The 26,435-nt window shown below is 39.5% G+C and overlaps 1 protein-coding gene across 1 annotated transcript; it reads left to right on the top strand.

Moving 5' to 3' along the window:
- The first annotated feature begins 2,564 nt into the window (after positions 1-2,564).
- Positions 2,565-25,443, top strand: Ifngr1 (interferon gamma receptor 1). Its single transcript, XM_003468509.5, has 7 exons — positions 2,565-2,735; positions 10,712-10,826; positions 14,785-14,948; positions 16,847-17,019; positions 19,316-19,496; positions 22,742-22,863; positions 24,161-25,443. Exons 1-7 carry the CDS (start codon positions 2,651-2,653, stop codon positions 24,716-24,718), a joined length of 1,398 nt encoding a protein of 465 aa, XP_003468557.1. The 5' UTR covers positions 2,565-2,650; the 3' UTR covers positions 24,719-25,443.
- Positions 25,444-26,435: the final 992 nt, after the last annotated feature.

The raw sequence follows: 26,435 nt of genomic DNA, 5'->3' as shown, positions 1-26,435 counted from the left end.
TTTTATAGGAACTCACAGGTAAGAATAAATCTTAGAGGAGAGTTTGGACTTAGACTTTGCAGCAATTATGGATCTATAAAGACACTGGCAACTCTTAGAGGTAGACTTTAAAAATTCATCTTACATAAAGGGAGTCTTTGGAGGGCCAGGGGCAGAATGTTATGGTTTCTATCTAGACATCCTTCCCAAAGCCTCAGGCACTCATAAGTGGGGTTTTATGGGGCAGTACAGCCTGTTTGCTGTTAGGTAGGGTCTGGCTGGGAGAAGTGGGTCACTGAGGACTTGGCCTGGCAGAGTTAATTTCCTTCTCCAGTTCTTACCTTCATGTTCTCTGCTTTCCCTCAGCCTTGGGGCCCTGCTGGAAGCCAACAGACAATGGACTGAAACCCCTACAAACTGTGAGCCAAGTAAACCTTTCCTCTCTTGAGTTGCATGTGTCAGGCTGCATGTTTCGGGTATTACGTTCCAATAATGAGAAAAGTGACTAAGACAATTCCCTTGTAAACTGTAGACTCCTTGAGGTCAAGGCCCACAAATCTCACCTCACTCATACCTGTATCTCAGTGCCGAGCCTTTCTATTCCCACACAAATAAGCACACTCAAAAATATTGTCATTTGTTAAACACCTGCAGCTGTCCAGTGACTAGCACAGTGCTATGATTGTGATGTTTGCCCAAATCCTCCTTCAGCAACAGAAGACTTAGTTCCATTCCCTCTCTGCCACTTGGAGTGTTACTAAGCTTCCCTTGGGGAATGCCTCCTGTTTAGAGTCCCAAATCAAGCCCTACTCTAAGGCCAGTTTACATTCGGTGCCTAATCACTGCTGGGTTTAAGGCCCAGCCCCTCACACCAAGTTAGCACAGTCTCTTCTGATGCCATCTGAGCTTCAAAATTCTATAGTTCTCCTGAAGACTGTTGGGATGGTATCATGGATACATTTCTGCTCTCCTTCCTCCATCTCCCTTTCACAAGAGTTTATCCCAACAGTACCCCTAAAATGCCTTGTATCTTAATCTTCATTTCAGAGTCCTAGGTAATCCAGTCCATGATGGATACCTCAAAAACGTTTGCAAACTGAATATTATGATCTATAGTAATCCATACACTCCTCACTAGCAGTAATGTTCTGTGGCCTTCCATCTGCATGATTAGAAGGTGCCTTTCATGTAGCGGACATCAAAAGCACATCAAAGGAATTTTTTACCCCCTAACATGGCCTAGATTCAGCTAAACTCTTCCTATTCAAAGTGTGGTCCTACAGTCCAGTGCAGTGCCATTCCCTGAGTATTTTGTCACAAATGCAGAACCATATTTCCCAACCTGAATAGACCTGCTGAGTCAGAATCTACATTTTCTCAAGAACCCTGAGGTTTGCATGTGCAATAAAGTTTGAGAAGGACTGAGATGATCTGAGAATTCCTCTTTAGTTTGGGCAGTCTCTTCATGTGTTTTTGCTAAACTTCTGCTTAAAGATTGTGTAATTGTGCATTCTTCCATTCCACAAATACTAGTGGAGTTTCAGGCAAACATTTCAGCCCTGTAGAGCTACATTCTAGGAGACAGATAATAAAAATCAAGATACATATCTTAGTGTGTTTGAAGATGAAAAGTGGCATTAAAAAATAGGGCAGGCTTAAAAAGAGCCCAGGGGAAGTGGGTTGCAGTTTAAAATATTTGCAAAGGACCGTGTTAAATATGGACGCAGATGAAGTAGTTAGCTACCTGCGCATTTGCACAGGCTTGGGATCTGCAGTAGACTCAAGGAGACCAATGTGGCCGGAAGGAAGGGGGCCAGGCCAAACGTTAGAGAGACCAGCGGGCAGGTAACAGCTGCTTAACGACTTCACTCCTAAAAAGATTTTATGCAAGTTGTTTTCTCTCCAAGAATAAAGACTGGGTCAAGCCCAATCGATGTGGGTTACACCAGCTTGCACAAACCATTTCACTAGCCCAGTCTGAGGTTACCCAAGCAAAATTGCTGGGATTGAAGTAGACCTTTAAGGGCTCATTCTGTTTTAAAATCTCATTTTGAAAGACCCCTCGATGCGTAGTAGAGTGAAATAAAGATCATCGCCAGGCTGTGAATGAAGGCAAAGTTCTGCAACCCCAACACAACACAAACTGGAAAAGGAACTGCGCAAGGTGATGTCAGGAGGGTGATGCCAGGACCTTTGAACTCGAGTTTCTCACGTAGGCACGAGAACAAATCTTAACCAGATTGCAGCGCTCACAGTCTGCGCCCCGCACGCTGCCGTCCCTTTCCGAACAAGCTCCGCCCACCAACCTCAGGATTCACAGCCTAGCTTATCCCGCCCCGCCCCGCCTAGCCCCGCCCACTAAGTCGCCCTACCGCGTTGCGCCCTGCTCCAGCCGGGATTTTAGCTCCGCCCCCACATGGCCTCGACTCCATGCGTCCGGCCCACGCTGGGTCTCCCCGTCCCCACCCCCAGACCTTCTAGGCAAAGGATTCGTCCCGCCTCCCCAGAGGCCCCGCCTCCCCCCACCCCTGCTCTCGCAACCACGCCCCTCCTTGGCTCTCAGCCCCGCCTCCTGCCTGCAAGCTGATTTAGAGCGGAAGTGACGTAAGGCGAGGCCGTCAGGCTGCTCCGCGGTTGTTCTCAGCTGGGTCTGGAGGTTCTCGGTGGCAGCATGGCTCTGCTCGTCCTCCTGGTCCTTCTCGTGCAGTTCGGGAGCCGGGCCGAGACCGTCACAGCGGAACCAGAGCCGTCCTCGGGTACTGTCGCGTGCAGCCGAGCCCCTGCCGTGTGGGGGCGGGGGGACGCGGGAGGGGAAAGCGGACGCCGCCCCAGCCGGGAAGCCCCGCCCGGTCGGGCTTCTCCGCGGCCCCCGGGTCCTGGGATCGTCCGAGCGCTGGCGGCGAGGGCGTCTCTCCCTGCACGGCTAAGCGTCTCGCTCGGTTACTTCAAACTCTAGCCTCTATTTATTGTTCGTTTTTCAATGAATTAGTTTCCAGGTCAGCGTAGGGCAACGCGTCCGCTGCTCCCGGCTTAAAATACTTCAGTCTCAGGGTGCGGTCTCATGCCTTAGGACAGGGGAGAAGTTTTCTGTCGCCGGCTGAGTTTTGTTTAGGGACGGTAAATTGTTGATCTGACGTCTGAGTCTGGAAGCGGCGGATATATTAGCAGATCTCTTCGCTTAGGTCTTTGGAGCGTTTTATTTCTCCCTGTTTATATGACATTTCCCAGGAAACAAACAGTGCAGATAGCTTTTATGAAGCTCAGAGTAATCGTGATTGGGAGGTGCAGCGAAATCAGCTAACTCTCCGCCCCCGCGTCTCCGCAGTTTACAGTTAGCCGCTCCCTGGAAGTCATAGGGTGGCCCAGCTTCCTTAACCCTTAATGAACTTGGGCCTGAACCACTGTGTTCTAACTTCTTCCTTGAGTTCTTGTTAGATCTGCTCCATTCATATCCGTCCCTCCTTCTGCTTGATCTGTAAAAGTCAAGTCAACAAATAGCTACTCATTCCCTAGGGACAGAGATGGTGCTGAATTTTGGGAAGACAAAAATGACAGTTATTGTTTCATAATAACAGAATCATAAGATCCGTGATAAAAGTTACTAAGAGCTGTGCACTGTGGTAAATGGCAATCTGGTTTTCACATCACCACTACAAAGTAGCCACTGTTGATATTTCTGTTTATGGGTGAGAGATGATAGTGCAAAGAGGTCTGCATAGCCTGTAGAAAGGTGAGGAGCTGGGCATTTTGGCTCCAGAGTCCCAAGTTCTTAACTGTCCTGTCAACTGCTATAATCTAGGGCGAGGGCAACCAATTGCAGTTTTTGTGCAAGAGTGTGAATTTAGGCATAGGCTACTGCAAGCTCTGTCCAGTGGAATGAGGAAAGACTTTACAGAGATTACCCCAGACTCCGAATTAAGGCGCAGAGGCAGAGATGTGAAATAGTATGTTGAATTCAAGGACTAGTGTTTTGTCCAGACTGTGTGTATGAGGGTACAAGGGGAAATAGAATAGATGGAAAGGTAAGAACCGAGTAATGAAATGCCTCACCGTGTATAATGCAAGGCACAGAAATGTAACTTTGGATTACTTTAGCAAAAAGAAAATTACTGGCTAAGACTATCCAAGCAACAGTTAAGCAAAAAATTAGAGCTGTCTGCTGGGTCTCAGGAAGCTAGAACTAAGAGCTTGGACTATTAAAACTCGTCTTTCCTTAATTCTTCTTGGACATTGACAGCTTTCCCATCTTAGCAGAAATCATGGATGCTGATAACTTTTGAGTGTTAAAATCATACACATTCTCCAGGCATGGGACACCCTGTGCTTCTAGCTACTTGGGAAGTTGAGGCAATAGGATCACAAATTTAAGGCCAGCCTGTGTAATTTAGTGAGACCATGTCTCAAAAAATTAAAAGACAAAGAATTGGGAATGTGTCTCATTAGTAGAAGGAGGACTTGCTTAGCACACTTAAGGTTCTGAGTTCAATCCCCCCAGTACTGCACCCTCTGCCTAGCCTTGCAGCTGTTTCCATCCTAACAGAATCCCAGAGAAATGCTCTGATTTACCCAGTTTAGTTAGGTGCCAGGATGCATGGGAAAGCCATAGTCAAAGGGATTGAGGTTGGAGCATTCCCAGAAGAAACAGCGTGATATTCCTGAAAACCAGCAAAATATTGGCAAACTATATCCCTGGTTGAAGTCACTGGCCAACCACTGTATTATATTACAAAGGGAGATGATTTTATGCAGGATTAATTATGCCATTCCAAAAGACCAGCCTTCTTGTAACAGTTGTAGGAAGGAGATCCATTAGCAGCCTGCTGCTTGAATCTGGGGATGAGAATTTGTAATGCAAATGGAGAAGAGAAGACAGTGTGAAGGACCTTTGGAAGGCAGTTGGTAGGACTCTGTGGGCAGAGAAGAGAATGACTCAAGATTCCTGGCTGGGACTGAGCATTAAACCAAGTGCCAGCACCTTCCATGTACATTCAAGTTCCTCCTAAGCTTGGGGTTCCTCATAACTGCATAATCTGCACATCCCCAAGCCTGCTCTGGGAGTGGGGCTGCCTGCCTGCATCCCATCCACAGATCTGCAGCCTTCTGTACTCTAGCATTTTGTCAGCACAGGGGTCAGTGAAACCCATTCCCGTAAGTCAAAGTTAATTTGAAAAGCAGGGTCCTTTGTGTAGGAGGAAAACCCAGAGTGACACCTGTGTCTGCCTCCGGGTGCACTTCCCATTCTCACCAGTGCCTCCGTGTGTTTACTCTTCTATTCAGCATGGCTGTAGAGCAGAAAGATCATCTTGGATGAAGGCATCTGATAGGAGTAGGCAGGAAGGGAAGAGAATGTCCTGATACAGTCAGTCTCTGGAAAATCCCAAGTGTCTGTGGATGTATTATGTTATGACGTCATGAGCTGTCATATTTCTTGGTGAAAACAAAAACAGTGGATACCACATTTTAGATAGCAGTATACTAGAACAAAAGAGCAAACTGTAAGAATACATTCTGAAAAGAGTATGTTCTTGTGATTTTCTTATTAAGGAGTATCTTTATTTTAGGTTATTCCAGTGCATAGTAATCAAAACAATGAATATGTGTTCCATTCTTGTCTGTTGTCTGTCAGTAATGATTTATTGGAATACATTGTTGGGAGAATAATAAAACCAGCTCCTTGAAGCAAATGCTCACAAAATCATCAAAAAATAATCATCAAGTGGGAAGGAGGCCCTAGAGATGAAGGGAGGGGCTATAGAAAGGAGGAAGGGGAAGTAAAAAATTCAAGATGTGTTATGTGCATGTTAACTACCCATAACGAGTGTAATCATTAGATACAGCAAACACATACTAATGAAAAAAGAAAATAATCATTATCCCTTAATAAATGATCACAAGGATGTTTCACTGCAGCAAACAAAACTTTACTTATTGTGAAAAATTTTACTTATTGTTATAGTAACTTCTCTAGACCCATGCTTAAAGTATGCATAATAATATTATACCCATCATAGAGTGATTTGAGGGATTATTTGAGATAATAAAAAAGTAGAGCATATTGTATGTTGTGTAGTAAATGTTTAACGTATATGATTACTACTCAGTATTGCATATCATTGTTTATCAGGTTTAAATATTACATTGTTTTGCTTGTATATAAGATATGGTATTGGCTTTTAAAAATCACTATCCAGATCCATATGAGAAAAATAGCCCTTTTATATTTAAAATACATTTAACAGCTAAGGCATTTTTCCTCTTTTTTATAGGCTAAAAAGGCCTGTTTAATTTTTTCAATTATCAGTCTATCCTCAATTTAAAATAAATTTGTCCAAAATGATTAATCCTCGGAAATTATTTTTCTCAAGGACTAGATTGGTCTAGTCCAGTCATAACTCATGCTAGCCCAGTCCCAGTTAGACAAAAATGGACCTACAGAAACAAGAATAAGCCGGTCCCTTGTCTCTTTTCTGTAGTCTCAGGTATGCTGGAGGCTGAGGCAAAAGGATCTCTTGAGCCTAAGAGATGAGTTCAGAATCAGCATAAGCAACATAGTGAGATACTATCTCTTAAAAAAAACAAAACAAGAATAAAGTCCTAGCTTTTAGGCCAGAAAGGTAAGTGAACAAGTGTTTATTGACTTAGGTCTAATTGGTGGTAATTTGGGTGAAAAATATTTGGGAGGAGGAAAGGACTAGTTCATAGTAAACTGCAGTTTGTATGTACAACTCTTTTTAAAGAGAAAGAATTTATTGACATCTATTGCATTATCTCTGGGGACATCTATTATCTCTGGGCTCCAGACTTTAAAAGAATGCATGAAAAACCTGAATAGGTCCTGAAAAGAAGAGAAGACTTTAAGAACATTAGGGTTCTTGATCTAGCTGAGGAACAAGTATATACAAGTAAAATATTATAGACAAATATTTTATGCCTTTTAGAACCCTTAGCTCTTAAATTGTCTTTCTCTGAAGGTATGTGACAGTAATCAAAGGAAGTAGCCAGTGGACTCCCCCCTATTAGTTTCACATAGTAATTAATTCATTATTTCTTTCAAAGCCCAGAAATGTTGAAATAGTTCAGGAACTGCATGTACACTTGAAATGTCATGTTACAGGAACTCTCAAAATGTCCTTCTGTAGCTTAACTCTAGGGGATAAGCATAGAGAAAAATAGCCTTCTTTCATTAGCACTGTGAAGCCATTGAAGAGATAGACTGTCCTCATAAATTTATTCTGATAGGCTTATTTTTTGTATCCAATCTGAATTTCTGTAGACATTTCTGCAGGAAAGATGAAACTTGAAAGTACCCATGGTTTGAATCCTCAACTTTGGAAAGTTGTTACATCTTTGTTTTTAGAATTGCTCCTTCAGAGAACAGCGCAGATGCTTTAATCTGGAGCATTTGGTTTTGAGTTGTGTATCAGATGATTTCTGAGTCCCAGCATCTTCCTATGTGTGTCTGCGTAAGTTCATTCCAGAGAGAGTAAGCAGATTGTTAGAAGATGGCTGCAGAATCCATAGCTCCAGACCACATCTTTTATACAGTCTTCATACATTAGGGTGTTACAAAGGATGAGCTCCTTGGGCTGTCCCTCCTTCAAAAAGAGCATTTGATTTTAGCAGTTATGGGTTGGAACCTGTAATAGCCCTTCCTTATTCCTGTCACCTGTCCACATAGAAAATTACCTGTGTCCTCAGTTGTCATCTGCAGGTATCTGGACTTTGCCTCCACCACCACCCTGCATTCACCAGTGATTATTGCAGAGCTCTCCTGGCCACTGTGTTTCAGTCCCTTGTGGCATTCCTATTTCCTATTAGTGACACTGGGCTGGCTCTGCTGATTTGCAGCTGTCCTAATCTGTCCTCTCCATTGCTCCCCGTTAGGGTCCTGCCTCTTTTGCCTGATCATCTTTCTAAGAAAACAGTTGGCTCTAACAGAGCTCTCTGTCCTCTGCATTGTATTAGAGTGTAATGAAAAGCTGGTATTTCCCTTCTGTGTTTAGGATTTTGTGGTTTTTTGTTTTGTTTTGTTTTGGTTTTTCTATTCTTTTTCTCTCCTGGCTCCCTCCTGTGTTTAGTTTTGTTTAATTCTCCTTGGTTTAACTCTTCTGTAGAAGTTTTGGGAATTACATCCTTAAAAAGCAAAAGTTTAGTCTAGGCAGTATTTAGACAAAATACGCAGTAATTTTGAGCCCATATTTGAAATCAGTGGAGAAATCTGGGCATTTTAAAGAGGTAAAATCTATAAGGTTATTTTAAATCATTCTAATAGAACCTCTCTGTAAACTATAGATACAATGACTCTCTTACTTGTTCTCTGTTATTTTTTTACTCATACTATAGAAATGTATTATGGCTAGAAATTTGTTGTAAGCTTTAATTATTTTTTCTAAGTAGTAATTTAGACTGCAGTTTACAAAACTATGAAACTATGAGAAAGCAACTCACGTCTGTTTATTGTGTGATTCTTGTCAAAGACAACAAAGGTAGCTGCCTAATAACCTGCATTAGGTAGCATTAAAACCATAGGTTGTATTTGGTGTATTCAAAAATTTCTCCTTTGGTAGTAATGTTGTCTGCAAGCATGTATAGAAACTTCTTCCTAAGTCACCTGTTTGACTTGATTGCTTTGAAAGTTGCGAGTTAGGTTCTCTTTCTAGTCTAACCATGGAAGACTTTTACTTATGAGAGACATAGTCTGATTCACACTGATGCCTCATGAGTTTACTGTTGTTTGTAATTCTATAATATGTGATTCAGTAATTCCTTCGTAAGTACAAATACAGATTGATATGCTATTTAGATTAACTTCTGTATGGCTTTTCCTCAAAATGTGAATTTCAGATGGAATGCATGTAATTATAAAATCATTTATATTGAGACTAATTAAAAAGGACTTAAAAAGGAGTAAAAGACTTGTTACTGCAAGCTAGAGGAAAAAGGATCCTTGTTATGTAGCAGCAGAAAGCCTAGCAGGAAATGTTCCCAATCACCTAGCACAGGAGATTTCCAGTCAAAGTGTGAAGGAACCACCTGGTTTCTTGTTTTTTTAAAAATGTGAGACTAGACAAAGTCATCCTGAAGGACTATTAAAAGGAAACCAGGACCTGATAGTTTGAAAACTGTCAGTCCCTCTCGAAGAAAAAGATGCTAAAAGTAAAAAATAACTTTGAGTTTGATTCCTAGTACCAAAAAAAAGACTTCTAACAAAAGTTTGGATTCATTATTAATTTTGCTTAACATAAGTACAACTCTTACATGGTTGCAAAATTATGGTTATTTATATGATTCTTATTTAATAGTAAATGAGTAGGGGAGTAATGGCTTTTATTTCTGCAGAAACTATGTATCTTTACTGAAAACTAGATTGTTTCAGGAAAGTGAGGTACAAAGCTACCACAGAAAGAAAAACACTCTTTGAAACATCCGGAGTCTGACTATGTAGGGCCAGGGCACTCTCCCAAAACCAAATCTGGCAAGACCAGTGCTTTGGAGGCTCCCAGAGGAAGTTGCCTAGAGAAGCAAAGATGATATAGTATCAAAAGCCATCAACAGTGTAAGTGAAAAATTCGCAGTTGTTTTGTTACAGGCCACAAAAAAAGGTAGTAGTTGAGAGTATTTGAACCAGTGAGACCTCCCTTTCTCCCCCAGGCTTTTACTCTCAACCTTTGGCACATACCTGTGATACTACTTTGGTAAATGATATGGAAGTTAGCTACTTTGGCAGGAACTAAATCTTTTTTTCCAAGGGTAGTAAGTGGCATAGAATGTATTTTTTTACTATAAAGCATTTTGTTTCCAAGTTGGTTTTCCCCTAAATGAAGAAGCAGGTATGGTGGCATACACCTTTAAGGGCAACCTGGGAAGCCAAGGCAGAAGGATCACAAATTCATGGGCAGCTCTGTAAGACCTTGTCTCAAACTGAAATTTTTAAAAAGGGCCCGGGGAGAGCTGAGTGGTAGAGTACCTGCATGTGTGAGGCTCTGGGTTCAGTGAACAGTACCGAGAATAAATAAGCTCTTAAAGTTACAAACAGATAAAGCAGAGATTCTCACCTTTGGGACTGCTGGTCTTTAGGGAAAGATTATTTATTATGGAGAAGTAATCTGTGCATGGTAGGCTATTTTACAGCATCTCTGCTTGGTGTTGATCCTGTGGAAGCCAGTGGTAACCACCATCGTCTAATCTCTCTGAACCCAGAGCGAACTAAAAATGTCTCTAAACACTACTTACTGTCCCCTGGTGGATAAAATCCCAACCTATTGAGAACCACTCCATAAAGGGAAAAAAATATCACAAAAAGAAAGTTGACACTAGAATTTAACCATGCATAATTGTGTGTGTGTGTGTTTTTTGTTGTTGTTTTTTTGGTACTGGGGATCGTACTCATGACCTTGTGCTTGCTAGATAGATCCCTATGCCACTGAGCTAAATTCTTGACTCCCATAATTGCATATTACTTATCTAAATAACTTGATCTGTTTTCTGCTTTGGAAAGACAGTACAGAAAATTTATTAAATAATTAATTGTAAATTAAAATAATGTACCAATTTGGACTTTTGGGGGAATTTTTATTTTAAGAAAGATTGGCTTATATGTAGTGGGCATTTCCTTTAGCAGTGAGCAAATATTTGATGTATTTGACTAACACAATATCTTACAATAAGATTTTGTAAAGTTAATATTCATTTTTTACTGCTGTCTATTTTACTTGTTGAATCTTTTTTACAGTGCCAGTGCCAACCAGGGTTCGAATTGAGTCGTACGACATGAACCCAGTCGTGTATTGGAACCACCAGAGCGTGTCCCATAACACTGTTTTTACTGTAGAGGTAAAGAACTACGGGTAGGTATCCTTCTTTTATCCTTTCAATTCTGTTCTTATCTAAGACCTTGAACATTCCATAACTCTGTATTTTCCCTCTATCATCCTTCTTACACGGCAAAACTGTCTGAACTGCTTGTAGACAATTGCAGATGCTTAGAATGCAAATTAATTCTTTGTAAAATGCTTCCTGTGTTTCCTATCAAAGTAAAGAAGTATCACTAACTTGTAAAATTTTCCTTCTTTTTGTCTTTATGGAATGATTGATTTTTTTTACTGAGACTAGGTCTAGCTCTGTAGCCCAGGCTACCATCAAAACTCACTTTATAGTCCAGTCTACCTCAGGTTCCTGGTTCAGCCTCCCAAGTGCTGAAATTACAGCATTATACTACCATACCTGGTTGCAAAAGTTTATTAATTGTTAATAAAATACAGCTGAATTTATTGCAATTAATGGAAATAATGTTACCTTGAGTAATAGCAGTATCTCAGGCTAGTTATAACTCAAGTGGCCCTAAATTGACAGATTTCAGTGTAGATTTTTCTAATTTTTTTCTCACAATTTAAGTAAAGTTAAACATTTTTGATAGGCATACCACAAAGGCAGTTTTGTGTCCATGTACAGATCATGATGACAATTTGTCCCATTGTTGATCTGGTCATTAGCCCTCAGATGTATCCTTTGCACAAGTTCTTTTAAACAAGCAACCTGTGGAGAGAAACTTTATAAGGACATAAATGTCCTGTTCACAAAGACCATGCATATTTTTAACACCCATGTGTTATTGTGGTAGACCCAGAGTTCATAATTTGTTTTCAAGATTTGTTAGTTCTATGTATCTCTTACTAGATTGACATGAATTCAAAACTTTGAAAACACTGAAGCTTGCAAAACAGGCATTCTCATACATTAGTATATCACTGGGGTAAATGCAAATTAAACCTGGCCCTGGCAGAAGAATTTGGCAGTATTTCACAAAACTTTACTTCCCCTCTTTTTCTCCTCCCCTTTACTAGGGACTGAACCCAGGTCCTCACACATACCAGGCAAGGCTCTAGCACTGAGCTAAATCCCTCATGTTTAAGTCTTGATATGATGATCCCACATCAGGAACTTGTCCTCAAGAGATACTTACTGACATACAGTTTAAGGACATTACACAGCCAGGTGTATAGTTGCACACCTATAATCCCAGCATTCTGGGAGCCAGATGCAGGGAAATCAAAAGTTTGAACCTATCCCAGGCAACTGAAGGACTTTAGCAAGACCATATCTCAAAATAAAAGAAAATCATAAAGGGGCTGGAGATACACATCAGTGTGAAGGTCCTGGGTTCAATCTCCATTAAGAAAAAGCAAACGAACAAGCAAAAGATATTACCCACTGGTCTGGGGATATTACTCACTCGGAACACTTGCTTAGCATGTACAAGCCCTAGGTTTGATCCTCAGCAACTCCAACAAATAAAAAGACATTACCCACATGCAAAAAAAATGGTTTTTGAGAACTTATATGATATCTTAAGATATATTGTTAAATGGAAAAAGCAACTAAGTTCAATAAAGTATATATAGTATTTGTTTAGGGGTGAGAAGGAATGAGAAGAAATATTTACATAGGTATTGCCTTAATTTTGAAAGCAGAAACAAGAAACTAAAACCTGAAGCCAGCCGAATTGACTACCTGTAGAGGGTAGGTAATGGGTAGAACTGAACTCCTGTCCATTTAGCCAAAAGAGTGGGACATGTCAAAAACATGCAGCAGCCACCTTGAATAGGTTTTCCCTGGCCAAAGGAACGGCCACAAATAAGGACATGGCACAGAAAATAAGAAAGGAACTACATTTCTGTATTATTATTAGTTAATAATAAAGTGAAGAAAATGAAAAGCTCATCTATGGACAAATATCTGAAGATTGCAAGGTATGACAAATGAACCTAGTAAAGATACCTTTTTATAGAATATTTTTTACTAAAAAGATATAAATCTCCAAAAAATTGACCACTTTTAGGAGTCTGTTATGTGTTTGATTCTAAATTAAATCACATCAACATTAAAGGAATCTAGAGTTGTTTAGAAGATTTTAAAACTTAGATGTGGAATGTGGTTTGTACAGGTCATAGAGTTTGAATTGAGCCTCTTTATCATAAAAGAGTGCATAGTATAGTTTTAGGATCCGTTATCCGAAATGCTTTGGACCAGAAGTGTTTCATATTTCTGATTTTTTTTTTCGGACTTTGAAATACTGGCATATACATAGCTAGGTATCTTGGGTATGGGCCTAAGTCGAAACATAAAATTCATTTATATTTCATATACATCTTATACCCATAGCCTGAAGATAATACATGCTATATTTTAATACATGAAACTAAGTTTCATGGTGTGGAATTTTTCTATTTTTTTTTTAATTGTATTTAAAGAAAAAACAACAGTAAAAGGGTACAAGTCATACAGAATTTCAAAAAAGTAAGAAATCACTAGTTAATAGATTACATATTTTCATCTTAGAAATAGTTGGTCATTACAAAATTAAGCATACAAAGTGGACATTCAAACAGTGAGACTGCAAACAGTTCAATGAGCCAACAAAAACTTAGTAATATGGTCATCTGTCTTACACATCTTGTAGTTGTGTCCTTTAGAGCACTTTCTTTTCCTCTCTCTTTTACAATAACAATTACACATTTTTGGTTTTATTACTCCCACAGTTCTTACTACTTTTTTTTTTTTTGGAAGAGAATAAAACCAAATGTGACAAAATAAAGCAGTCAGTCAAAACAAAGGATGGAGATAGTACATGATGTAAAAACAGAATACAAGGTAATCAACAATGGTTACCATAATGCCTCTTGCTACCTTAAAAAGAATTGCCTATATCATCAGGTATAATAAAATTGAACAAAACCAATAAAACCTAAACATTGGAGACATTACAGGACTTCAAAAGAAGATAATAGTCAAACCAAATGGGCAACATAGTGAATCTTATTGCCTTCAAAGTAGTTGCCTATACCTTCAAACTTGATGCTATCAAGCAAAACAGAATAGAGTAAAATCAGTCAAAACAAGATGGTGAGAGCAATACAGGGCTTCAAATCACATTAATAGGAAATCAAAAAAGTTACTATAATATATCCTACTAATTTTTCCCCCTTAATTAAAAAAAATTAGAAAAAAAGGGGAGATTGAGATAAAAGAAGAAATAACAACAATACAGGTCCGAACAGAACAATTTAAGCAACACAGTGTTTCACCACTAGATAACCCGACTTAATAGTAGTTACCATAGTGTCTCTTTCCTTGAGATATTTGAGTATAACTTCGTATACTATAGCATCAAACATATCAAGAGAGTGTGAAACCATTCACGAGGATGACAGTATTACAGGGTATTTAGAACAAGCTAACAGAAAACAAACAATGGTTTCTATATTATCTCTTTGCCTATAAAAAATTTTGTTTATACTACCACATATAATGAAATCCAATAAGATACAACATGATAAAACCAATGGAGACAGAACAACAACAGTTTGATTGAACTTCAAAACAAGATGATATTAAATCAACACTAGCTATGTCTTGTTTTCTTCAAAATAGCTGTTCATATCATCACAGACAATAAACTCAAACAGCCCAGAATAAAACCATTCCAATTAATGAGTGAAAACTTTATAAGGCTTCAAAGCCATATAATGGGGAATCACAGTGTGGAATTTTTCTGTTCTGGCATTAAGACAGTGTTCAAATACTTTTGGATTTTGGAGCATTTTAGATTTCTGCTATTTTTGGATAACGGATGCTGGCCTTGTACTTCAACCAAAGTAAAGGTTTCCTACTTTGCCTGCATCCTATTCTTATTTAGCTCTTCCTACCAGCTTTATGCTGTAAATGAAAAATAAAACACAGAGATGGTACAAGTTTGTGATAACAATAAAAGTTATCTTTGTGTTTCTTTATTCCTTTCCATTTTAGGAGTAATAAATGGGTTTATGCCTGCAAAAATACATCGGCTTATTATTGCAGCATTCCCAATATTGATGACCCAGATCTTCCTATCTGGGCCAGAGTTAAAGCTAGAGTTGGACAAAAAGAGTCGGCCTATGTGGAGTCCACGTCCTTCGTTTTATGTGAGCATGGTATGTAGAATGAATACATGTAAAGATGAAATTTCAAAATACATGTTTTCTGTGCATATTTGCTTTTATTAGCAGTTGTTAAAAATGATCAAAATGCCTAAGAAACATTTGCAGGGATTTATGGAGAGCCAGTAGCGTTCAGTTTTCTCAAGCCCCACAGAGATTACCATCTCTTGGTCACTTCTTTCCACTGCCTGCAGATGCAGAGCGGTGCTGTCCAGCTGTGCTTCACATCACCCTTTCCCTCCCCGTGTGGTCTGCAGTTCATTTCAGAGTACACGCCCTGAGCACTGGCTACTGGCTGTCATTCTCCCATCTACCTTAATCCTTAGGTCCTTGGGAATTTGAATACCAATTTAATCATTCAGAATTTCTAGAACTTTGATCTTTCTACTCTCTCTGATTTTCAGCTCTTCATTCTTCTAGTGTCCCACGCCAGTAGCATACCTCAGACTCCAGAATTTGGGTGCCAGTTTTTATTTGCTGATGCTGATGGCTCCCTTTGGTAATCATACCTCACTTCTGGGTGAAACAAACCTTTAGGAGGCCGAGGATGTAGCCCGGCAAGCACAAGATCCTGAGTTTGATTCCTGGTACCAAGGGGAAAAACCCTTCAATCCCTTGATTCTCTCATAGTCGGGTAGTGCTCTGGTGCCTTTTCTTCTGGCTTCCCCTCCGTTTTTGTTCAGTGCCAGTGCTAGCTTACTTGAGCTGCTGCCTTCGTTGCTCCCCACTGCCTTGACTGGCCTTCTGCTTTACAGATTGTGCTGCCTCGGGCTCTTTCATAAGCCCTCTTCCTGCTTGTCTCCTGAATTATCTAGCTTTCCCATCATAGATACAAAACCCAACACACAGCTCAAAGGCGAGGTCATGTTTTAAGGAGACTCAGTCTGTGGGCTCTGGCTCCACAGCAGAAACGTCATGGTGGAAGGCGTGGTGGAGTGGAGCTGCTCAGTTCACGGTGGCTGGGAAGCAGAGGTGCCAGTGAGGAAGGGGTGAAGGCCCATTCGTGGACTCCAAGGCCACACCTTCATAATCCACCCAAAGACATAATCCCCTAGTCCCCTGGGTGGAGCCCAAAGCCAGTCAGGTTGACATTCCATTCTGACCACCATTCTCTTCAGTATTTTAGTCCTCAACATCCATATTTTGTCATCCAATGCATACTATGTATATTGTCAGACTTTTCTGTCTCCGCTCTTTCAAGGGCCAGAAATGTGCCAGAACATGTGTTAGGCCCCGAAGTACATGAAGCAGATCTTCCCGGGACACAGTAGGCACACTGTAAACACGAAGCATGGCTCAGTGGTATCCAGTGGCGTCCCAAACACTCACAGTGAAGATTTGCCGAATAACTGAATATCTGACTCTGATTTTCACAGTAAAATTTGAATTTTTAGCAAACTTTTATAGAGTCTGCATGCCAAGAATCTATGCATGTTAGAAACACAGAGTTTTTCCGAGGAAAGATAACTAAATGCCTTTCAGAAACGGTTTTTAGAAATCTGTTTTTCTTCATCTATAAAAGCAGATAAGAGATACTTTAATAGAGCTTCTATTATGTTTAGATTTGTTTAATTTTTAAAATTAAGTTCATGACCAGTTATATTTCTCTTAAATCTGAAATGAAGTTAAACTGTTAAAGAAGAGTTTGGATAAGAGTACTTCTTATGTGAGATTTATGGAGTATTTATGAAGGGTATTGGGAATGTCCTCTAGATTTTTGTGGAGTAATTTAAAGGTGGTCCTACTTAGTGAGGGTATTCTACATTAGTTAAAATGTGGCCCTGCTTTAGTAAGAAAAAAAAAGAGAAAAACAGAGTGGCTTGGTTGATTTTGATAATTTTCTGTATGCATTATGAGGTTCGAAGGCCACTAAGGTACTGCTCTCTCCCCAGGAAAAGTTGGACCGCCCGAGCTAACTGTTAAACAGGAGGAAAACTATATCGTCGTTGATGTGACTCACCCTTTAGTTCACATAAGTTTAGAAGAGCAGGAATCCATGCACAGTGTTGGAAATCTTTGTTATGACTTTGACTATAAAGTGTACATGAGAGTGAACAGAAGTGAGGTGGGTGTCTCTATTTCATATTTTTTATATATTTAGAGTATAAGACTTGATTATTTCTTTTTAGTATGTGTTGATAATCATAATACTTCATTTTGGAGAATTGCTGTATATTCATATCACATCTGTTTTTCTGTTGCTAGTACAAGTTGTTTCTTTATGTTGTATAATGAAAGTGGATTGCTTGTGATATTCAGGCAAAACTTCTAGATCATAAGTTTTAGGGAGATAATATATATGGATGTTAATAAAAGAAATTGAATGTAATTAATCACTAACACTGAACAGATGAATACTTTTAAGTTTATTTATTTATTTATTTATTTGCTCTTTAACAAGATGGGCCTGTATGGATAATGTATTTTTTTCTCTCACTGATGATAATATAAAATAACATGCATTTTTAGTTTGAATTATCATTGTTTAAAAAGAAAATAATATTACTGTGGGGACATAATTGCATTATTCTGGCACTGGTGTTCAATGCATGCATTGGTTGGAAGTAGTGTCCGTACTCCACAATGATGGCGTTTCTTTACTTGGTAAATACAGTACATGCACACGAGGCATCTGGGAGGGCCGCTGAGAGCGGGACAGACCAAACTCAAGATAACTGCTGTGTGGTGCATGGGGTTTAGGGGCTGGACTAACGATTTTTAGAGCAGGCCATCCAGGGAAGGTGGTGATTGCTGTCAAGATCAGGCCGAGATGTGAGTCCCAGGGATGCACGTGGAGAGCATTTCGGGCAGAGGCCCAGCAGGGGTACAGTGGGCACAGGAGAGGAGCAGCCAGTGGAACAATGGGGTTGACGGGAGCAGGAAGGGAGTGAAGGCTGAGGGCATTGGAAGGTTTTGGCCTTGATCTTTTTATTGCATCATGTGGGAAGACTTAAGGAGAAAAGTAGTGTCTGACTTAGATTTGATTTGATTTGATTTGACTTGATTTGATTTGATTTGATTTGTACTGGGAATTGAGCTCAGGATCTTGCAAATGCCAGGCAGGTACTTTTGCTGCTGAGCTACATCCTTGGCCCCTGATAGAGATTTTAGAATATCTTCTCATTTGTTGGAAAGACGTCTTTCTGAAATACAGATCTAACCATGTTATGCCACTGCTTAAAATTTTACCAATCCCCATTGTCTGTAAAATAATGACTTTCTTTCCATGACGTGGCCTATAGGCCCTTGTGATTTAGCCTTGTGGGTCTTCAGTCCTCATCTTCCATTCTCTTCAGCCTTGTTTTCAGCTATGCTTCAGGGAACTGCTACTTCCTGGATCCCTGAAACTGCCATGTTCTTTCACAGAACACCCTTCTCACCTTTTTCAGTTGGCAAATTTCTGTGCATTTTTCAGTAGTCAATTGAGGTGTCATCTCCACTTTTTCTCTGACCTGGTAGACTTTTATTCCTTGTTGTATTTCTTTCTTACCTCTCTTCAGCTCTAAATCATAAGGAATTTGAACCCAGGTACCACCATCCTACCCGTATTTGTCAGCATCACGTTACTACAATGAAATCCCCAAGACATAACATATAAAGAGAAAAGGTTAATATCTTTGTGACCCCTTTAGTATTAGGAATTGAACCCTGAACCTCACACATGTTAGGCAAGCACTGAGTTATACCTCTGAGTTATTCCCTTAGCTCAAGTGATTAGATCTCAAACCAGACCAGAGACAGAGCAGGAGAGGCTGGGGTCTCATAATAACCTCCCAAGGGCACATCCTCAGTGACCTAAGGACCTCTCACAGGACTCGCCTCTTAAAGGCCCACAGCACCTCGCCATGCCACCACCCTGAGGACCAAACCTATTTTATACATGGACCTTTGGGGGACCTATAGCGAAACCACAGTACTGTTTTGTGTCTTCAGGTCCTAGCACATTTGACCCACACACTGGCTGGTAGGATGAATAATGAACTTTTTATCAGTCATTTCTAGGTCCCACTCCCCAGAGAACCTGCAGCCTTTGCACAATAATTTTATTCTCCTTCCCATAAAACTGCACCAGATAAGTTTTCTAACTTTCTAACACTTTAGGAATGACATTAACATTTGTTTAACAGCTAATGATGAATATTCCTGTTGTACAAGTTTTTGATAAATGCACATCATCCTGCTGTGTTGTAACAAATTGACTTAATACTTGATACCAAATGTTTCAGATAGGTTTAAGATTCATCATATATATACTATTTGGTATATGTGTGTGAGTGTGGGGGGTTTTTAGTGTTTGACCAACATAAGTGTGACGGATGTTCTTTAAGGATTGAAGAAGCAATGCATTTTTCCCCACATAGACCCGAGAACACATCCTCAGAGGCGATGACTGCTTCGACACTCCATGCCATTTAAGGATTCCGGTGCCCTTGCTGTATTCTGAGTACTGCATTTCGGCAGAAGGCATCTCAGAACAATGGGATTTTACAACAGAAAAGTCAAAGGAAGATTGTATTACCATTCACAATAGCAACTTTAACGGTAAGTTCTTGCCATTTTTTCCTAAATACAGAGAAGGGTAACTAAAAGAGGGTAATGTAAAGAGTCTAATTTACTTGCAGTTTCAAAAAACTTCTCTTAAAAATATTCAGTAGCTCCATTGCTCAGGGAATAATATAAACAGAGTAACCAAGTGGGGAGCCATTTGATGACCCACGAGAAAAGATAACAAATACGTAGAAATATCTGCATTGAAGTTTATCATAGATAATTTACACAACAAAAATCCAAAAAATAATAAAATTATCCGAAGTCCTATCATTCCCCAAAATACACCATTATTCACAGATCATTGTTTTCTTTTCCTCCACTTTCCTCTTTAGTGTTTTGTGTATCCCTTGTGTTATGTAGCATATATAATTTTGTGTACTAGAGAGTTTCTTTTTCTTCACTACTCACCAGCATTTGTTCAGTGTTGTTGTTTTGATAATAGCCATTCTAACTGGGGTGAGATGCTGTTTCAATGTGCGCTCTTTGTTTTAAGATAATGCCTCCCCGAGTGCTGTGATTGCAGTTTTAGCACCACGGAACCCACCTCTCACCTCTCACTGTGCTTCTGATTTGTGTCTCCCTAATGGCTGATAATACTGAGTGTCATTTCAAATATTTCTTAGCTACATAGAACGCCTTCTTTTGAGAAGTATCTGTTCAGATTATTTGCCATTTTTTAACTGTATTACATTTTTTAGTTCGTTTTTCGAGTCTCTTACCCATTATGGCAAGTCAGTAGTTGGCAGTTGCTTTTTTCCCTTTTATGGATTGTCTCTTCACTGTTGCTTCGGTTCTCTGTGTGTGTCTTCATTCAGTGTTTTTCATTAATGTTCTATAATTTTCATTGTAGAGGTCTTTCACTTCCATGGTTAAATTTATTCCTAGGTACTTTTATAGCTGTTACAAATGGGATCTTTTCATAAGTTCTCTCTCAGCAAATTTAATACTGGTGTGTATGGAAGCTATTGATTGGTTTACAGGTTCTCATAATTTTCTGGTGGAGTCTTTGGAGTTTTCTATGTACAATCATATCTTTTACAAATAGGAATAATTTATCTTCTTGCCTAATTATTTGCCTTTCACTTCCTTCTTTTGCTTAGTTGCACAGGTGAAAACTTACAGTACTTGTAGAACAAGAACTATGATTATGGGCACGTTTTCCTGATTTTAGAGGAAATATGTCACTTTTCTTCCTTGGTATATTGTCTGTGGGTTTGTCGTGTATAGCATTTATTATGTTGAGATCTGATCTTTCTACACTTCATTTTTATCATGAGATACTGAATTTTATCAAATGCTTTTTCTACATCTAAGAGGATCCTCTGACTTTTACCATTCTTTCTGTTGTTGGTGGTGCTTATATTTATTGATTTGTATATTTTTGAACCATCTTTGCATCTCAAGGATGAAACCAAGTTGTTCATGGCTAACAATCTTTTTTGACGCATGTTTGAATTCAATTTTCTAGTAATTTTTGAGAATTTTTACGTCTGTGTTCATCAGATATATTAGCCTGTATTTAATTTTTCTTCTCAGGCTCTTATCTGATTTTTGTTACTAGGGTAAAGTTGGCCTCATAAAGTAAGTTTGGAAGGGCTTCCTTCCTGTCTTTCAGTTCTTTGGATCGTTTGAGAATTGGCATTAGTTCTTTAAAAGTTTGGTAAACAACAGTGAAGTAATCCTGGATTTTTCTTGTTTGGAGACTGCACAATTCAATCTCATTCTTTATTTTTGGTCTATTCTATTTTGTTTTGTTTTGTTTTTTTCTTATTCCCTCATAGTTCAATTTTTGATAGGCCTGAAGCATCCAGAAATTTCTTCTGTTTCATAGTTTGTTAGCATATTTTTTGTAATAATCCCTATTAATCCCTTGTATTAATATAATCTCTGATTTTATTTACAGATACTTTTTTGAAGACTAGAAATCAAGGCTGACATATTAGACCTAAAATTTAATGCTAATAACTTCCAGGCTATTATATAAAAGTTTCAAGTAGGAGACTTAGAATAATGTAGTAGATTTTATGCCAGTTTATATTATGCTGTTTAAAAAATAAAATTCAGTTTAGCATAAGACTTGAAATACTGTAATGTACATACATGCTGTGGATCTGTTTTCTTAAAAAGCCCAAATCTCAGCCAGGTGGTGCATACCCAAGAGCCCATTGTTGTGGGAGGCTGGAGTAGAAAGATTGAAAGTTCAAGCCCAGCTTGGGCAGCTTATCGATGTAGTGAGACCCTGTATCAAAATAAATTTTAAAAAGGACTGCTGGTATAGTTCACTGTGAAGGCTCTGGGTTCAATCTCTGCTGCTTACCTGGCAAAACACCAAAACCCAAACAAGGAGGCCTGAATTATTAAAGGCTACTACGGCCACACGGTGGCAGCACCACGCTGTGAGCAACTGCCCTTCTGTGGGCATCCGGCCTCTCCCACTGCTCTCCAGGTCTGCCCAAGGACTGGAGTTCATTTTGTTGTTATTTTGTCTTCTACTCTGTCATAGTTTAATTTTTTTCACGTCCTGTATCGAGCATGGTGTAAGCATTAAGTACTAATTTTCAGTTACTTTCCCAAAGGATTAGAGTAGAAATTAGAGAAAATGCCACAGACAGGACCACACACTGTCACAGTATGTGGAGTACTGTTAGTGTTTCTTTAGAAGAGAGGATTGTGAAAAAATGCTAAAGATTGTGTTATGGAAACAAAAGACACAGTAAAGTACACAATGGTGATGATGTGTGTGCTCTGAACCAAATCTTTCCTATTTTTTATGTTCTTTATATCTGGTTTACTGTCATGAGGACTTTGTTCCGTGTGGTGGGGCATCTGTATATTTTATAAGTATTTGTATTCTTGGAATAAATATAACCAAAGAATTTGAGGAATAGAGCTAAGTTATTTTAAAAGTTATGTATTTGTAATTCTTCTTTCCCTTTCTTAATGGAAACAAAAGCATAACCCTAGAAACACACAGTGTTTGAGGCTGTAAGGAAGTTGCGTTTTGACTCCCTGATGTTATGGCAGGGAGTTGAAGAATCACAGAACTGGGAAGAATCATATTACACTCTAGAATAGACACCTGTTTTGTTTTCAGATTGCCTGTTCCTTAAAACTCTTATCATACTTATTAAGATGTGAATCTACTAAATAATGTCAAGACTTTTTGCCACATAACTTTTTGCTACATAATAGTACTGCATCTTAATTTTAATTTATGATTTTTCTCTTTGTTTTAGATTTTATTTGGATTCCAATTGTTGTTGCCTTTGTACTCTTTCTGGTAGTGGTCCTAGCAGTCACATGTTATTTTAAGAAGATCTCATGTAAGAAGAACAACATAATGTTGCCAAAATCTTTGGTAATTTATTTATCTATTTCTCTTTAGTTATTAATGCTAAAATGTTAACGCTAACCCTTTTTGACAGTTTCTTCAGTTTTTTTTTTTGAAATGGGGTGATGTTCGTTCAGTAGAATGGTGTGACGCATCGTTGTCTTACAGGACTTTGCATTTGGAAGCACTGAGCACTGAGTGGATCACACACTCAGGACCACAGGTATCTGTGGTGCACCAGGGATGTTTTTCTGTTCAGGACAGGAGTCTGACAGGAGGAAAAGATAACTGGATGATGGATAGGTAGTCAGTGTGATCGGTTCAAAGGTAGACGTTTGTACCCAACCAGTGAAGACTCCATCCAGCACGCGAGCTGCTTGCAGCTGGGGCTGTCCCAGGGCCCATAATGTCTGAGAAGTCCTGACAGACAGAAGTCTATCCAGGTGCCAAGGGACACAGTGCACTAAGGCCAAGAATCTAGAAATCCTGATTTTTGAAGCTCTCCAAAAATGAAAATACTTTATTATGGTTGGAATATAGAAGGAAAGATGGCCAAAAATGAGACAGAAAATTAACATTTGATATCTGACATTTCAGAAAAGAACATTTAGAGGTAATGGAATAACTATTTGAACCAACTATGTCAAGAATATTACCTGTGATATTCAAAGGATACATTGAAATTTACTATAAAATTACTACTTTTAAAGTGGATAAGAACTGTGAACAGTTAGTGGCTTGTTCCTATATGAATTATAGTAGGCATCCTTCCCAGTCTAAGCTCAAAGCCACCTCGCAGTGTATTATTTTACACTCACTAGGGAAGGACAGATAAACCTGCCTGGCCAGCAGTGCAGTGACAGCGTCATCAATGTGTACCAGTGGAGAGGAGCGGAAGCTAAGTGTGCTTGAGAAGTACAGCACGGTGTGTTACGACCGGCCACAGCCTTTGATGCAGTCGGTCCGCTCTCTTATTCTAAGGAAGTCATTTCGTAAACAAAAAGATGCAGCTAGTAAAACTAAGAAACACCAACATCTATTAAAGAAGTGATCGATACAGTAATATGAGCCACGGAAGATTATAATGATGGAGGCAAATAACGAAAGTACTCAGTGTAATAGGCAGCTGCGCTTCCGTTACAGATGCAGTGTGTGCACACCGAGAAGGTGGTATTATGATAGTGTTATTATGAAAAAGGAAAGCAGAAGCAACCACTGGGTGTTATCTTGCCCTGAATGTGTCAGTTAGTATTTTGTAACTTTTTGGCCTTTGTTTGAAAAGAGGCATTTACGCTTAATAATTCACTGTCTTCTCTCTCTTTAGCTCTCTGTGGTGAAAAATGCCACTTTAGAGACAAAACCTGAATCAAAATATGTGTCGTGCGTCTCGTCCTGTCAGCCAATTGCCGTGGAAAAGGAGGTGCTGATCTGCGCAGAGGTTTCCCCGGTGACAGTGCCAGGCATGCACACCGCAGGCAGCCCAGGAGAAGAGGCTTCCCCCGAGACCTGCACCGTGACTGCTGACAGCAGTGACTCTGACCTGGCTCCTAGCAGCCCCGGCCCCCTGACAGAGAATTCTTTGCAGTCAAGCAGTAATGAGTCAGAATGCTGCACTGTGTTCTTAAACTCCTATCACTCCCGAAATGGTTCCGATAGCGGCGTCATGGGTTCAGACGGCTGCATACCTGACTCTGAAATCATCCCAAGTAATAAAACCGAAATAAAGACAGAAGGACAGGAGCCCAGCATGCCGAGAAACGCCCCCCTCTCTTTCGGATACGATAAGCCGCACGTGCTTGTGGATCTGCTTGTTGGGGAGGAGGGTGCCAAAGAGTCTTTGGTTGGTTATAGACTTACAACAGATTCTGAGGAATTTTCCTAAGATGACTGAGATGTAGCACCTTAGAGGGGATACAGATCTTCCTGCTCCGCTTTTGTGAAGAGATCATGAACTAGAGGATGGCACTGGTTTTTCTGCTATGATTTGGTGAAGATACCATAAACTCAGAAGTGGTTCCTCAGTTGACATTTACCAAGTAGAGCCACTTGGTCTGGACAAATGTGAAAAGAGCCTGCTGATACTGTTGTGTCCAGGCTTAGAACTACAGGGTCTTTTGTAGCAGCGTAAACCCACTGTGGCTCTCTGCACCTTCCTGTCTCCAGCTGGGTTAGAGTAATCGTGAATGTGCTCCAGTTAGCACTGCTTCCTGTCGGAAGGGGATGCTCTCTTCTCTTCACTGCAAAAGATGTAATGGGAGTTTTTGCCTTTCCTTGCCTCAGTACGGTATTTGTTTTTGTAATTGTATGTATATATTTTTGGGTTTTTTAAAAAAATTTTTTATTTTGAGATAAGTCTTGCTGTATTATCCAGGATGACCTTTAACTCCAAACCTTCCTGCCTCAGCGTCCTCAACGCCTGGAATTATAGGCATGTGCCACTGTACGTGCTGCATGTGATATTTTAGTGCCTCATTTTGGAAGAAGCTCTGAAAGCTGTCCAAAATTGAATTTAAAACGTAAGTACATACTGATTGCACTAATGCCTAGAAATGTACCAATTTTTTGTGTACTATTACGTTTTTTGAAATAAAGAACTTCAAAAACTTACTTTGCTATTCATTTATTCCAGCACTTAAGTAGTCTTTCCATAAGTAACTAGAATAATTTTATCATTTATGCATTAATATTATAGAAACATTTTTAAATTATGTCTAAACTTTTAAACAGTCCTCAAAACAATCTCTTCAAAATGGTTCTTTATCTCTGCCTTTCAGTGTTTAACACCTAGTGTGCAAAAACCCTATTTCAAGCAGATTGAGAAGAGAAGTGGATTTCCCTGAAGGGCTGGGGTGGAGGTGTCTGAGAAGGGCTTGGCCCTTCTTGAGCGTGGGACACAGGAAGAGAATCCCCAGGAAGAGCAGGGAGGTCGCAGGTGTAGCTGTTACCGGAGTGCTTAGAACGACACAGGGTTAGAAAGGCTCAGACTCCCATGAGTTAATGGGGCAAAAAACACAGGTAAGTGAGGAAATTAGTGAACACATTCTCAAATGCTGAGATGGGCATGGGAAAGTATTTCTCATTTAAAAGTGCAAATCAAAATGAGATTGTATTTTATGCTATGGGAGGGGGGTGGTAGTAAATGCAGTTTTCAGTAGAATCAGTATACTCATTTGGGAACACTTGTCTGGTGAATGGCTTTTCAAACTGCTACATCGGTCCATACCTCACTGTATAAAAGTTTATATTCTTTTACCACTGCATTTTCTATTGTAGGGAAATTAGTTTACAAATTAATTCTTAGCAACAGTTCTGCCTGCCTATGGTCCCAGCCAATTGAGAGGCTGACACAGGAGGATCTCAAATTCAAGTTCCACTAGGCAATATAGCAAGACCTTGTGTCAGTGTAAACAATAAAAAGAGCTTAGGTTGTATTTTAATGTGAAGCCCCTGGGTTCAATCCCAGGTACTGTCCCCTGCAAAAAAAACTTTAAGTGAAAAATACATTCAAATGAGAGAAAAGCAAAATTAGGAAAATAATTGAAATAGCAAAAGATGAAATGCCAAAAAAATACCAATGTGTATTCCCTCCACATATGAAG

This window comes from Cavia porcellus, unplaced genomic scaffold, assembly GCF_034190915.1.
Source record: "Cavia porcellus strain 051 isolate PalLab524CR breed Dunkin Hartley unplaced genomic scaffold, mCavPor4.1 scaffold_22, whole genome shotgun sequence".
Lineage (NCBI taxonomy): Eukaryota > Metazoa > Chordata > Mammalia > Rodentia > Caviidae > Cavia > Cavia porcellus.
The sequence above is the reverse complement of the archived record's forward strand: the minus strand, read 5'-3'. Positions and strand labels throughout refer to the sequence as shown.